This window comes from Myotis yumanensis, unplaced genomic scaffold (genome assembly GCF_028538775.1).
Source record: "Myotis yumanensis isolate MYYU_CA2020_CCGP unplaced genomic scaffold, mMyoYum1.0.hap1 SCAF_1, whole genome shotgun sequence".
NCBI lineage: Eukaryota > Metazoa > Chordata > Mammalia > Chiroptera > Vespertilionidae > Myotis > Myotis yumanensis.
This window is the reverse complement of record NW_027223752.1, coordinates 114,890,555-114,905,090: the sequence shown is the minus strand read 5'-3', so window position 1 is coordinate 114,905,090 and position 14,536 is coordinate 114,890,555. Positions and strand designations below refer to the sequence as shown.

Below are 14,536 nucleotides of genomic sequence, written 5' to 3'. Positions count from 1 at the left end.
TGGGGTCCTGGGCGTCTCCCCATAACACTGCTCGGCGGGCCTACGGGCACTGGGCGTGCTGCCACTGCCCCCACCCCGCAAAAAGAATGTGGTCTCGTTGCTTCCTTCATGTAAGCGGGAGTTACGACTGCCTTCCCGGGCCTCGGAGCTCGCCGGGTCTTCACGGAGGCGACGGCGTAACAATGCCTTCCTGCGCGCGAGCTGGGCGTGCTCCGTCGGGGTCCGGGCGGCCGAGCGGGCTGAGACCTGGGTCCAAGTCGTGGCTCCACCTTTCGGCTCCGAGCGCCCGCTGGCCAGGGACGGCTCCCTCACCAAGTCTCGGAAGCCTAAGTGCATCGCGACACGGGAGGGGGCGGGCCGGGGATGCCCTTAGGCTTTCTCGGAACCAGTCTCTACCGACTTCGCACGGACCTGGGCGGAGAAGGCGGGTCCTCCAGAGCCTTCGAGTTGGGAGCTAGAGCAGCCAGGCTAGCGAGCTGGGGCTGGCGACAGCTGCGTCACCGGAGGGGCTGGCCCGCCGCGGGCGGAGGCTGGGGCCGGAAGCGGAAGAGGCGCTGGGAGCGGGAAGTGGGGCCTAGTCGCCGCCGGAGCCTGGGAGACGGTAAGTGTGGTCCCAGACCCACCGCAGCGCGATGGTCTCGCCGGATGCGGGACCCTGGGTGCCCGGGCTGGTGTCGGCCTGCTCCTTCTTCTCCTTGGCCACCGCAGGCCCCGAGTCCTGACGCCCCGGGTCCCCGACCTCTCACCCCTGACCCGCCGCTTTTCCCCCGGGGGGCGGTCACCATAGACCCCGACCTCTCGTTTCCGCGGTGTTGGAGTCCGAGCCTGAGCGGCCTCTGAGGCCCCTGAAGGGATTCCGTTTCGGCCCTGCAACTGTCCGCGGAATGGGGTCGGTTGCTACCTAGACTCACCTGGAGGGGCTTTCAGGTCCCTCCCCTACCCCCGGCTCGAGGCTGGGTCCCACTCTCCTCCCCTCGCGGCCTGGAGTTTGATTCCGACCCAGGCTGGCGTTTCTCCGCCCGCCCCGGTCTTTGCCTCGCAGCCGTGGGCGGCGGTTACGGGGGACGAAGCTTTGAGATCTCTGGGACCCGGGGCGGCAGGAAGGGCCGCGAGCGAGGGCCACAGGCTCCCGCGTGTTTTATTGTGTTGATGGAGCCGCTCCAGCCCGGGGGAGGGGCTAGGCCCAGCTGACAGTACCAGTGCCGGAGCTGCCCCGTCCGGGCGTCTGTGCTGTAGTTCCGGGTGCGGGTGCTCTGGTGTGGAGCTGGGGTGGGAGTTGCCTGAGCCAGGCCCCTTGACGCGGTGGAGTTGGCGGCCGTCCAGCTTCCCTCCTCCATGCCCTTGAAAAGGAGTGTTTCACTCGGTGGCGGCTTGCAAGGTGGCGGGTTTGAAATTGCAGTGGTGGAGCAGCGTCAGCCAAAAATAACCGTGGGGCACTGGGGTGGCTGGATCCGGGAGGGCAGCCGCTGACCTGGCTGGCTGCTCTTGTCAGCCCAGTTCACTGGCCAGGAGAGCAAATGAGAAGCCGACTAGGTCTGTGCTCAGAGAAAAGCTGGCATCTCCGCCTGGTTTCCTTCATTGTGTAGAGCAGAGTCTTCTTGAGCATGATTGTGGCCCTTAGATTCTTTAAATAACCTGTTTGCTGGGGTTTCTGAAAGAGATAATTGAAGAGAAATGGGCCCTAAAGCCCTGGCTGGAAATATAATGAGGGGCACTAGATAGACCTAGTACTTACCTGCCTAGAATGTGTTGAAGGAGAGGTTATTTCCTCTATGATTGCCTTATGTGAAGTACTTTATAGCTTGTCATCTCCTTTGCCAAGTTGGCTGGGAGATGTTATCTGCATTTTCCAGGTATAGTAAATGACCTAGAGTGGCTTGGTCAGGAGGCCAGCACTGTAGGGTTTTCTACCCAGAACTCTCCCCCCATGGTCCCTTGGAAGAGACTTATAAAATGCCCTTAAGGCATTTAACACCGACTTTGATGTTACCTGGAATCTTTTATACATATATATATAATTTCAGAGAGGAAGGAAGAAGCAGAGAGAACATCAGTGATGAGAGAGAATCACTGATTGGCTGCCTCCTGCACGCACCCCCCCCCCCCCCCCCCCCCCGCCCCCCATTGAGCCTGCAACCCAGGCATGTGCCCTGCCTGGGAATTGAACTCTGACCTCCTGGTAGGTTGACGCTCAACCACTGAACCATGCCAGCTGGGCTACCTGGAACCTTTTTAACATTAATGAAGAACTGCCTTCAGTGCCTCTTGTGGGCACAGACTTGGGTTAGGTATTTGACCTAAAAAGATATGCTAGGCATCTTAGTAAAGGAATGACATAATGTAATCCTCACAGAACCCTGTAAGATTACCCTAGCTGCCAGAGGAAGCTGAAGGTCAGTAGTTTAATAACTTGCCTAAAGGCACACATATAGAAGTGGCAGTGCCAAGATTCAGATTGACATCTATCTGACACTGAAGCTGTGCTCTTTCCTCTAACATGAACATGTGTTGACTTAAGAATCGTCTAGGTCCCAGGATGGAGTCTTTGGCTCGATGTGGACTAGACCATGGCCTCCAACTCTGGTGCTTTGTCTGCCCAGTGAGGATGGGCAGGGCATCTATCCTTGCCACTGGAGCATCATCTGTGTCACTTATTGAGATGTGAGATACTGCCTTCATTTCATAGCTTGGGCACCTGACCCAGGGTAATTGCAGGAAGACAGTGAAACATTAGTCAGCTGATCATCAAAACAGAACAACATTCTAAGTACTTGAGGAGCTATGAGTAATTTTACATAGTATTTACCTCCAAGGATTGCTGGGACCTGGACTTCCAGGTAGACAGGAAGATACCTGCTCATGGGTGACTGAGGGCAGAGACTTTCTTAGGATCACAGAGAAGCTCCCAGGAGTTTTGTCAGATATGCCTTGCTGCTCTGCGCATTCCATTTTGCTCTTTTCCTGACAGACTTCTCATGAGATGGGGCAGTCTCAGTGAGTTTGTCCAAAATGTGCTTGGTCAGGCAAACCCAAGACTGACCACCTTTGGAGGTTGGCTATGTCCAAGTGAAGGGTTGGGAGTCAGGGTGGCCATAGTCTCTGGCCCAGCCTTCCCATGGAGGCAAGCAATGTCAGAGTTTTTGGGGTGGGTGGAATAGGGAGCTTGCCTCACATAGCTATCTTTCTCCGCTGGTGGCTGATACCGCCTGGCAATTTCCTGTAGTGGATATTGGTCCTTGCTGAGCAAGGATAGTGATGTGGGCACTTTTGGCCTGCCTCGAGCACATCAGCCTGAGATGGGCGCAGGAGAAAGGTTCTAGAGCAGAGGATCTAGAAGAGGGACAGTACTGTTGGCTAGAGGTGAAGCATTGCCCAGTATGGCACTGAAGGTGTCTGGATGGTGCTGAATGGGTGTCGGGCAAAACACTTGGGTGCTCTGTCTTAGCATCTTTACTGGTGCTGATCCTGAGTATGGACTAGCAAGGGCTGGCCAGACCACCATATCTGCTGGGCCAGACCCTCAGGTGGGCTAGGGAATGTTTGTGAGACCCTTGTACACCTTTTCCTCCAAAAGCTGGTCTTGTTTCTGCCTGTAGCTCCTCATACAACTTGTGTCCTTGCTTCTTTGAGTGGGGTCCAATTCAGGGCCTCCACAGGCTGTTCAGCTTGAGCACTTTCACCCTTGGCTCCTATGTGTTGGCACCCTGCCAACAGCCATCTGACTCTGGCTTGACAGAGCAGGTGCTTCGTAGGACCCCACAGTAAGGCAAGAGGGAATTGAGCATAGGAGGCTTCCCTTTCTCCCTGTCTCTTGTGATGGATGGTGTTTACCAACCCCACCCTGTGTCCCATCTCAGCGCCTGTCCTGGCTCACCTGGTTCCCCAAGTGCTCAGGCCATCAGGCCAATCAGTGATGCTGTGCTGGGGAGGCAGCTTTTTGTTTGTTCATTTGTTTGTTCTATTGTCCACTCTTTGACCACTGTGACCTCAGAGTTCTTTTTCACTTCATAAACCCCTGGAGGGACTGTCTCAAATGGAACAATGGACCTCTTCTTCAGGAGTGCCTAGGCTGCTCAGGCAACCAGGTGGCTGGCTGCATGTTTAGCAGGGCTGTCCATTTCTTGTGGCCTAGATGCATCACTGTAAGCGATACCGCTCCCCTGAGCCAGACCCATACCTGAGCTACCGATGGAAGAGAAGGAGGTCTTACAGTCGGGAGCACGAAGGGAGACTGCGATACCCATCTCGAAGGGAGCCTCCACCCCGGAGATCTCGGTCCAGAAGGTGAGAGAGAACTGGGTCAAAAGGAAGGGCTCCTTCCCTCATCTGGGCCTGGGAGACAGTGGAGGCTTGTGGCAGCCCTGGGCTCCTTCAAGTGACTGCTGCCTCTGCTTGGCTGCACCTAGATCACTGCCCTGTCCTCTTTGGATTCCTCCCTGATTTCAGCTGCATTCCCTGGCCTCAGTGTTTGCTTCCATTCTTGCTGCCCCTTCTTTCTCTGACCTTGAGACTTCTTTTCCTGGCACACACTCCATTTTCTAGGCTAGGCCAGCATCTCTCCTGCCAACCTCTGAGCCTTCCTCAGTGGGGATTAGAAACAACTTTAGTTCTTTCCAGAGGTTGGCCCCTAGTCCTATCTCAACCCCAGACCAAAATTATAGCCTCAGCAGGCCACAGGGAGTTCGATGCTGTGATCACTCCCCAGCGCTCTGCCTCCTGTGCCACTGAAGGGATGCCGTCAGTAGCTCAGGTTCTGGAGGTTGGACTTCGAATACATATACTCCCCCTCCCCCACTTCCCTCAGTCTCACTGCCTCTGCTCCAACAGGCTACCCTTATGAGTCTTTTGCAGGGGCCTCACCACATACCTCTTGCCTTATAGCAGGAACCTGGCTGATGGGAGGAAGGGCCCTATCTGACCAATGTCCCCATCACCCTGTTGGCAGCCATGACCGCTTACCCTACCAGAGGCGGTACCGGGAGCGCCGTGATAGCGACACATACCGATGTGAAGAGCGGAGCCCATCTTTTGGAGAGGACTACTATGGATCTTCACGTTCCCATCATCGGCGACGGTCCAGGGATAGAGAGCCGTACCGGACTCGCAAACATGCCCACCATTGCCACAAACGCCGCACCAGGTCTTGTAGCAGTGCCTCCTCGGTGAGTGGTGGCCAGAGTGTGCTTGCTGGGGCTTTAAGGCCTCATCTGTCCGTAGCCTTTTCTCAGGTTGGCTGGTCTGGGTGAGTACTGCTAGCCCTGCACACGTGCATTTGGTGTGTGTGCGTGCGTGTGTTTGTGTGTGTCGTCTGCTTTAGGTACAGGGCTGAGCAAAGGGCCTGGCTTCTCTATCTTCTGGCCCATTGGCGGTGTCAGCTGAAGGGGCTCTGGTTGCGGCGCTGGCAGGCTCCTGGCCTGTCTTGTCTCCACATTGCCCCAGGTTCAGGCTGCTTGGGTGCAAGTGGCCAGGGATACCTCTTAGAGATCCTAATAGGATTGCTGGTGTGTGGTCTGGAGCTGTATGGCCTGGTCCTTCCCACTGAGAGATTGCCTCCACACAGCTCAGTGCTCTGACTGGTGTGGATTGTACCAGCTTCTGCAGTCTCACTTCCACGCCCCTCCCCAAAGGCCCGGAGGCTGGAGTGCCTACGGGTAGGGGAGGGTCTTCTTATCAGCTCAGGCTGGAGCTTCCCTTCTGACCTCCAGCCAGGTCTTCTTCAGCCTAGCCCAGTGATGGCGAACCTATGACACGCGTGTCAGAGGTGACACGCGAACTCATTTTTTTGGTTGATTTTTCTTTGTTAAATGGCATTTAAATATATAAAATAAATATCAAAAATATAAGTCTTTGTTTTACTATGGTTGCAAATATCAAAAAATTTCTATATGTGACACGGCACCAGAATTAAGTTAGGGTTTTTCAAAATGCTGACACGCCGAGCTCAAAAGGTTCGCCATCACTGGCCTAGCCTCTTCGCATGAGAGGCAGTCAAGACGAGGGATGAGCTGCCTGTGTGATGGGACATGTAAAGAAATGACAGAAAGGCCTACAGCCCTAGGCCTTGTCCAGTTGCAGGCCACTTGCCAGGAACAGGGCTTGGTGGTGTTTCTAGTGTGCAAGGTTGTATAGATCTCTGCTGAGACCAGGAGCCCACACTGTAATCACACCTCTGGGAAGGAAAGCCTGTTGTGTGTCTCCAAGGTTATGTGCTGTCTTCTCCCCCTCCCCCCTTCCCTCCCTCACTCCCTTTTGCCAGCCATGACGCCCCTGAGGAGTAGTGGCGGAACCAATGGAGGGGCCAGGCATCTTTTCTGCTGAGCTCTCTGGTGACTACTTTGGCCATGGGTTGCAGGTTGATGTGTGCACCCATCATGGCCTGGTGGCCTCTCTGCACATTGCCACACACTGCCACAGGAGGGCAGTGCAGATCTGTGGCTCTGTGTCTCTTTTGGTGCCCTCTATTGTCATGAGGCTCAGGATGTGCCTGGCCTATGAATAGCATGGGTGCCATGGCAGGAGCTGGCTTGGGGCCTGTGTGGGCCATCATGGTAGGAGGGCTGGAGGTTGACCAGCCCAGAGAATCCCTGGCTCCTTCCCTGTTTGAGGTTGGTGGTAAAAAGGTTGCTAATGAAGGCCGTATCTGGTGATGATGTTAAGTCTGGCCATGGATGCTGTCTGGAGGCCTGTAGTAGCTTGGCTCTGAGTGGCAGCTGTCGAGTATGTGCAGGGCTGTGTGGGCAAGAGAGAGGCAGGCAAAGACAGGCTGGGCATTCTGCAGCTGAAGCCAGCGTGGCTTCCGACCATTCTGGATGATGGACCAAGGCTTGGGACAGCCACACTCTTGCGCCGTTTTCACTGCGTCTCCACCCTGGCTGAAGCATACTGGGAGGGTCTGGGAGGGGAACACTTAGTAGAGAAGGGTGTCAAGGCTGTTGCTTTCCACATGGCCCGGCCCCTCAGCAGCAGAGGCTGGTCATCTTTCTGAGCGTCCAAGTTGTCTTTACATACCTGTAGCTGTTTTTACTTTTCTGTTTTTGAAGTCAGTTTGTGTCTTGACGTGTCCCTTGCAATATCCCTATCGTTATATATGCTGTGTGCCTTATGAAATGCTGGGATCTGGAAAATCCAACCAACCAACCCACCGGCTCCTCACCGTCTCCACCTCTGCCTTTGACTGACACCTCAATCTGTCAATCGGAACCGCCTACCATGCGATTGGTCGGATGGCGTTTCGGGGGGCGGTGCATGCAGAGAAGCCAACAGAGCAGTAAGCGCAGCAGCCGGAGTGTGGAAGATGACAAGGAGGGCCACCTGGTGTGCCGGATCGGCGATTGGCTCCAAGAGCGATGTACAGCCACCTTTCGTAAAACTTTACCTCTCTACTTTCTACCCCCTTGTTAGACCAGACCTCTCCTGCCCGGAGGGGCCTCTAGTGCGCGTGGTGCCTTAGTGGGGCCACCAGTAATTGCCTGAATGACACAAACACTAGCAACTTCTGTTTTTAAGAGTGTAGCAGTGAGAGAGAAACCTTTTTTGTTTTTGAGAATTTGAATGCTGTGAACTTGCAGGAGCTGCCGATCTTCTGCCTGCCAGTCCCTCACGCCCTGCTTCTTTTCTCTCCTAGATGAGATTGTGGGGAACCTGGGCGAAGGTACCTTTGGCAAGGTGGTGGAGTGCTTGGACCATGCCAGGTGAGCTGTAGCTGCAAAGTGCTTATCCTAGCTGTCTCAGTTGAGCCATGTGCTGCCCATACATGATTCTTCTCCTGTTTTAGAGATGAAGAAACATGCTCAGGGGTTGCCCATATTCCTTAGCTCTTGTGGTGGGGCAGTGCTCCCTCATTCAGAGCGGTGCTTGGAGGGGACAGTTAGTCTCAGCAGTCCAGCTGGTCATGGAGCCCCAAGATAAGATAGTGACGGTGACTGAAAGGAAGCCTCCCAGTTCTAGTTTAAACACCTTGGACCCAAGAGGTTAGGGTTGGGATTAGTGAGCATAGGGTCATGTAAACTATACTGTGACCAGAGAGAGAACTGGCAGATCTGAGAGATGTGGCACATGGTGGCAGCTAAGCTTTCTGGGCTGTGCCACTCTGAGTAGCTAGAGGGAAAATTAACTTCTGGAGTCATTATGGGGCAGGGCTCAGGGTCCTTCAAGGGACTCAAAGGGAATCAGCCAGTGGGGTTGTGAAGAGATAGAATTCAGCTCAGGAAAAGGGCCTTTGAACCCTGAATGCTTCCACAGGCAGCCTCCCTGTGTTGAAGGTTGGAATGCCATCAGGAGATCCTGTTCTAGGAGGAGGCTGGTGGCCATTCCTATGAGGTCCTTTCCTGTCTTGAAAATCTGAGAAAATGAGATAGGGAGAGAAAAGCAGGGTGGGGAACATCTGACCCTTGGGCTGTATGAAGCCCGTGAAATCATTTGGTCTGGCCCTCTCAAGGCATTAAGGGTAAGTTAATTAAATGTTTGACCAAATATAGCAGGCTAATGTTTAAGTTGATAATTCTGTATGGCCTGCCAGTGATGTTATAAATATCCAAATGGCACTTGGCAGAAAAAAGGTTCCCCACCCCTGCTCTAGAAGATACCTCTTCTCTGGGGCCTGTGAGCCTTTCCTAAGTTACCAAGGTAAGCCTCCTAGAGGTCTCAGGCTACACCCTTGCAGAAGAGCTGATTGCTCGTTCCCCACTCAGCATCTGAATTCTGGCTGTTCCAGCCTCAGTAGGTCATCCTACAAGTCACCTCTGGGGGTAAGGGTGGGGCGGGGGGGGGGGGGGGGTGCAGAACAGGAATTGTTAAAATTCTCACTGGACACTCAATGACCTGTGGCTGGTAGGCAGGCAGGTGGGGCTGGAGGGAGTGTGGTAAAGGGAACAGCCCTTGGCCTCCTAGTGAGAGGCCCCTACTCCGGGCACCCTTACCTCTTGCCAGGGAACCATTTGTCCATTTTTGCAGACGTGATTAGGAAGGTCAAGAGACAGCCTGACAGGGATCGGGGCTGACTAGCCTACAGGTTGAGTTATTACTGAGTGAGCTTTGGGGCTGGTGTTTGTCAGTGGGAGAGACCTCTGCACCTCTGCCCACTCTTTCCTGGGGAGCTGGGAGGTAGCTGAGACCATAAAAGCCTAAGGTGCTAGAGGAGCGTGCTGTTAGGAGAGTAGAGGTCTGATGTTGCATGGGACAGGCTGGGTCAGTTGTCTGTTCTCCTCAGGATAGGCCCTGTCTCTTAAGTACTGGGTGGTGTCTGCCAAGAGTTGCTGGGTTGGTGTGGAAGGTGGGGGAAGAGCTGGGCAGCTTTTCATGAGAACCTCTGCTTCCTTCCCCGGTGCCAGAGGGAAGTCTCAAGTTGCCCTGAAGATCATTCGCAACGTGGGCAAGTACCGGGAGGCTGCCCGACTAGAAATCAATGTTCTCAAAAAAATCAAGGAAAAGGACAAAGAGAACAAGTTGTAAGTGTCAGCAAGGAGTGAGGAAAGCTTTCACTGGGGACAGCATCCTCTCTAACCCTAATTCCCTGGACCCTTCTGGGGCTGAGCAATAGTATCCTCACTTGGTTGGCATCATGCCTTCTCTGTGCATTCAGAACTAGGGGAGTTGGGTAAGTGATTCTTGCTGGAAGGAGCCTTTGGATTCCAGCCCAGGTTTTACCACAACCAGCTTAGAGTTCTGAAGCAGGCCTCCCAGCCCTGCATTTGTGGGCCTTACTGAGCGTTAGACAAGATATAAACTGGAAGCTGGGGCTCACATAATCAGGCACCCAAAGGAGAGCCATCTTTGGCATACAGACTCAGGAATTTCCATTGAGAGAGTTGAAAAAGGCACTGCTCGTAGTATCCTGGGATCATTCTTTCTTGGAGATGCAGGGATTATGCCCAATATCTTACGTAGGTAGGCAGGAGACCTCAAATCAAAATGCCCCCCTAGCCCACCCCCATAGCATTAAGTTTAGTCCTTGCTCAGAGCTGATCTGGGTGATGGCTGGTGGGAGCTGTACTCTTGCTGTTAACTGGTTCTCTTTGTGTATCTGCACAGTGGCCTGGGAGGGAGTGGGGACTGGCTTCATCTGAGGGAAGGGGTGGGGCAGCCAGCCCTCTCAGCACAGAGCCTGAGCCCCATCCATCTTTCTCCCCTAGCTTGTGCGTCTTGATGTCTGACTGGTTTAACTTCCACGGTCACATGTGCATCGCCTTTGAGCTCCTGGGCAAGAACACCTTTGAGTTCCTGAAGGAGAATAATTTCCAGCCTTACCCCCTACCACATGTCCGGCACATGGCCTACCAGCTCTGCCACGCCCTTAGATGTAAGTATCTACACTCAAATGGAGCATGAGGTGGCTACATGCCTGGCAGGAAAGTCACCTGGTGGTCTTGCTCTTCCCCATTCACTCAGGCACACTGCTAACCATTCTGCTGAGCCTGGGACATATCAGGGCCCCTTTGACTGAAAGGCATTTAGGTATGAATCTGCAGATGGAGAGGTCCTCTAGGGGCCTTTTGAGCCAGCCTCTGCCCACAAACACTCAGGAGGAAAGAAAGAGCTGCTCTAGAATTTCCCTAGCTACCAATCCTGTTCCCACCTTCCTGCAAAGGATGAAAAGGTCCAGGTGACCTGGGAGATCCACCCACAGCTCCTGCCCACACGGACACTACTACTTCCCATCTGCCTACTTGGTTGACCGCATCCAGCATTGCAGAATTTGTGGTGGTTGGAGCAGGACAGGAGGTAGATAGACCTAGAACAGGGACTGTGTAGATGGAGGGGATGGTGAAGAGCACTCCAAGGAAGGCAAGTAGCTCAGTGATGGTCTGGATCTAGCACATGGTGACACACTCTCGTGAAAAAGGGCCCGTGTTGGGGAGAGATGGGCCACACTGCTCTGAGGGTCTTGAGTGCCAGATGGGAGCTGGAGTCTGAAAGTGCTGGGATAGGGTTTGGTGGGATAGGGATTGGAGGAAAAAGGAAGATTCCCTGCTTAGGGCTAGGGATGAGAAGAGGCAAGGCTGGCTTCATGGATGTTACTGTATTTGGTTTAATACTCTGTTGCCACCAGCTTGACACCTAATTTATTAATAAAGGGACCTGCATTTTCACTCAACAGCCCCCGCAAATGATGTAGCTAGTGCTGGAGAGAGGGAACCACCCCAAGGCTGATGCTGTAGCTTTGGTGAGAGACCAGGCTGAGGAGGACTGGCCCCTGCAAGGAGAGGTGGAAGGAGGTGTTTTGAATTGAAAGCTCCCCTGCCCCCCATCTTCTCAAGCATTCGAACCCTCCAAGACCCCAAGCACAGAGAATCTTTGAGAGGGAAGCCAGTGTAGAGGCAGAGCTGTGTCTGTTCCCTCAGCCCACTGCTGAGGTAATGGTGTGAGGGTCTCTGGCAGACTGGCTTTGGAGGATGGATCTGGCCTAGAGCTGGCAGGAGCCAGAGAAGCCCAGGTTCTCAGAGCCCGCTCCCCCCTCTCTCCTGCCTCTCCAGTTCTACATGAGAACCAACTGACCCACACAGACTTGAAGCCAGAGAACATCCTGTTTGTGAATTCTGAGTTTGAAACGCTCTACAATGAGCACAAGGTATTGATGGGGAGAGGGTGAGGCCCCACTGCAGAGCGAGGTTACCCCTTGGGACAGAGTTCTGATCTGGCTCTCCTTCCTTGCCTCTCAGAGCTGTGAGGAGAAGTCAGTGAAGAACACCAGCATCCGAGTTGCTGACTTCGGCAGTGCTACCTTTGACCATGAGCATCACACAACCATTGTGGCCACTCGTCATTACCGCCCACCTGAGGTGATCCTTGGTGAGTGGCTATACAGCCCCTAACCCAGATAAAGTGGGCTCTTGCTGGGAGGGAATGAACAGAGGCAATGGTGTGCCTGCCTGCCGCCCACTGGCAAGCAGTCACTATGGTTGTCAACTTGGCCTGGCAGAGAAAGGGACCTGTACTGGGGTTTGGGCAAGAGTCCTGTCAACCAGTGTGGCAGCTGCCTTGTGACCTCTAGGGTGAGAGCACAGAGCCTCATAGCTTCTCCATTTGACTTTCAGAGCTGGGCTGGGCACAGCCCTGTGACGTCTGGAGCATTGGTTGCATTCTCTTCGAGTACTACCGGGGCTTCACACTTTTCCAGGTAAGGCCCCTCCCATACTGCCCTGCTACCCTGGGTGCTCATACTCTAGCAGGCCACAGGGGCCTGGTGTGGGAAGACCATCTGAGGCCCACCAGGATTGAGAGTCATAGATCAGAGAAAGGAAGAGGTCAGAATAGCTGAAGCACTCAGGGAGTCTTAAGCTCAGCCATCAAGGATGAAGGGTTGGGGTTCAAAGAGTGAATATTTGAGGCATGAGGCACAGCATAAGTGAGGGTGTGGAGATAGGCTGGGGCAGTTTGCGTTCTTGGGAGAGAGCGAGAAACATGGCCTTATCCTTGGCAAATGGTAACAGGCTGCTGCAAGGCCACAGAAACTGGGAAGGCACTTTTTTGTCTCTTATCCTCCCTGAGGGGCTGAGGCTTGTACTGAACCCTGCTTGCTCTATCCCTGACCTTCCATAGACCCACGAAAACCGAGAGCATTTGGTGATGATGGAGAAGATCCTAGGGCCCATCCCATCACACATGATCCACCGTACCAGGTAAGGACCCCTGGCCCATAGATCTTTCCCATCTTGCTTATGGGTCAAAAAGCTACTGCACAGTCCTTGCAGATGCTGTAGCTCACCCAGGCTCATACCTTTCCCTGTATGCTCCTCCGAGTGACCTGACAAACCTGCTGCCCTGCTGTCCCTGCCTGGCTTTGCTGCCATTCCCCAGGCTCCTGCTATCTTCCCCACCCACACCCACAAATGATTCCCTCCGTTCCTTCCCTTTCAGGAAGCAGAAATATTTTTACAAAGGGGGCCTGGTTTGGGATGAGAACAGCTCTGATGGCCGGTATGTGAAGGAGAACTGCAAACCTCTGAAGGTCAGTTTCTGGCTTCCCCCAGGTCAACGCATGCCAAGGCACTGGGCACACATATAGCAGAGAGACAGGCCAGGCAGCTAAAGGCTGCCCCTTTGCCTGGCACAATGAGAGGCTGCTGGGTGCTGGCAATGGGGCTTCTTTCAAATTGCTCCAGAGGGGTTCCCAACAGGGTGGCTATGAATGTAATTGGGGAACACCAGAAGAGCCAAGTATCAGAGACCGTGCTACTTCCAGCCCCCCTCTTCTCTCAATTTTGGGAAGAACTAGGCAGGACTGAGGTGAGGGGGAGGGAAGACTAGACATGACCAGGAAGCCTCTGTCAACTGCATTTGGTGCATTGACAGGTGATTTCTACCTACCTGTCAGGACTTTGCATGTGTGGGCAGAGGCACCAAACCAGCAAAACTGCCAGTAGCCTGACAAGTTCAGAGCAAAATGCTTTAACAGGCATAAAAGAATGGAGCCACTCACTGTCCAAGAGGGCAGTCAGTCCTCCAGGAGGCATCATTGCCTCCTCAACTCATGCAGCAAGGCTTGCCACGCCCCTGCCATCACACTGAGATACCTTGTGTCCCTGAGCAGAGTTACATGCTCCAAGACTCCCTGGAGCACGTGCAGCTGTTTGACCTGATGAGGAGGATGTTAGAGTTTGACCCTGCCCAGCGCATCACACTGGCGGAGGCCCTGCTGCACCCCTTCTTTGCTGGCCTGACCCCTGAGGAGCGGTCCTTCCACACCAGCCGCAACCCCAGCAGATGACAGGCACAGGCCACTACATGAGGAGATGGAACTGGGCTGCCTGGCCCTCTTTCTCCAACTTCTAACCACCGGGCCCCAGGGCCAGAGCCACCCAATGAACAGTGCAATGTGAAGGACGGCAGGTGCCTGCAAGGGCAGAGACATGCCTGCCCAGCTGCCAGAAAGCACAGATTTGACCCAAGCTATTTATATGTTGTAAAGTTATAATAAAGTGTTTCTTACTGTTTGTAACCCCTGGTACCAGTGCGTCGTCTCCAGGCTCCTTGCCCTCTCCCTTCCCCATCTTATTAATAAAGTCTTTCTTAGCAGTTCAGCTTGTGGAGAGCTAAGTATGAACTGGGCCAGGCACAGGACCAACCAGTGAAAAGACCAGAAGCTGGGGTGTTCCTTTGGGCCCAGAAGGGCAATTTTAGCCTTTAGCCTGCTGCACATAGGCCCTGCCTTGCACCTGTTTCCCACTGGCCTTTATATAAAGGACTTTAAGGGGAAAGACCTGCTGTAATTCACCAGGGGGCATCTAGTTTTACTGGCTGTATGTGCCCCAAAACTATGGCTTATGAAGGCTGTCAAGCATGGGACAAGGCGGGCTCCTAGGGCTTCGGTGGCAGTATCTCCCTGCAGCCTATAGAGCAGAACTTCCCAGAGCACAGGACTGTGTCATTCAGCTTTATTTTAGTGCTGGTTTTTGGTCCCCCAAGAACTACTTGAATGAATATTGACTACCTGATTGGGGCCCCTTGGGGATTGGGCACTGTGGCCAGGATGCCTCTGACTGGGAAATGCCCAGCTGAGGGCACAGTGTCACCAGGGGAGAAAAAAGAGGCTTGAGCA

At 53.9% G+C, this 14,536-nt stretch overlaps 1 protein-coding gene across 2 annotated transcripts; it reads left to right on the top strand.

The window, feature by feature from the left end:
* Nucleotides 1–523: 523 nt before the first annotated feature.
* On the top strand, nt 524–13,945 carry CLK3 (CDC like kinase 3). Of its 2 annotated transcripts, none has more exons than XM_070430310.1 (13): nt 524–601; nt 4,133–4,284; nt 4,946–5,162; nt 7,252–7,348; nt 7,625–7,691; nt 9,330–9,446; nt 10,131–10,297; nt 11,472–11,566; nt 11,658–11,787; nt 12,033–12,115; nt 12,538–12,617; nt 12,856–12,946; nt 13,529–13,945. In XM_070430310.1, exons 2-13 carry the CDS (start codon nt 4,133–4,135, stop codon nt 13,703–13,705), a joined length of 1,473 nt encoding a protein of 490 aa, XP_070286411.1. In that variant the 5' UTR covers nt 524–601; the 3' UTR covers nt 13,706–13,945. The 2 variants fall into 2 exon arrangements, with proteins under 2 accessions (XP_070286411.1, XP_070286420.1); XM_070430319.1 differs by lacking the exon at nt 524–601 and adding an exon at nt 784–889.
* Nucleotides 13,946–14,536: the final 591 nt, after the last annotated feature.

What these genes read in the sequence shown, in the direction of transcription:
- CLK3 (XM_070430310.1), top strand. Translation starts at nt 4,133, where the DNA reads ATGCATCACTGTAAGCGATACCGCTCCCCTGAGCCAGACCCATACCTG. An exon ending in CTTGTAGCAGTGCCTCCTCG is followed by an intron (nt 5,163 to 7,251) that starts GTGAGTGGTGGC and finishes CGGTGCATGCAG; the next exon opens with AGAAGCCAACAGAGCAGTAA. An exon ending in GAGTGCTTGGACCATGCCAG is followed by an intron (nt 7,692 to 9,329) that starts GTGAGCTGTAGC and finishes CCCCGGTGCCAG; the next exon opens with AGGGAAGTCTCAAGTTGCCC.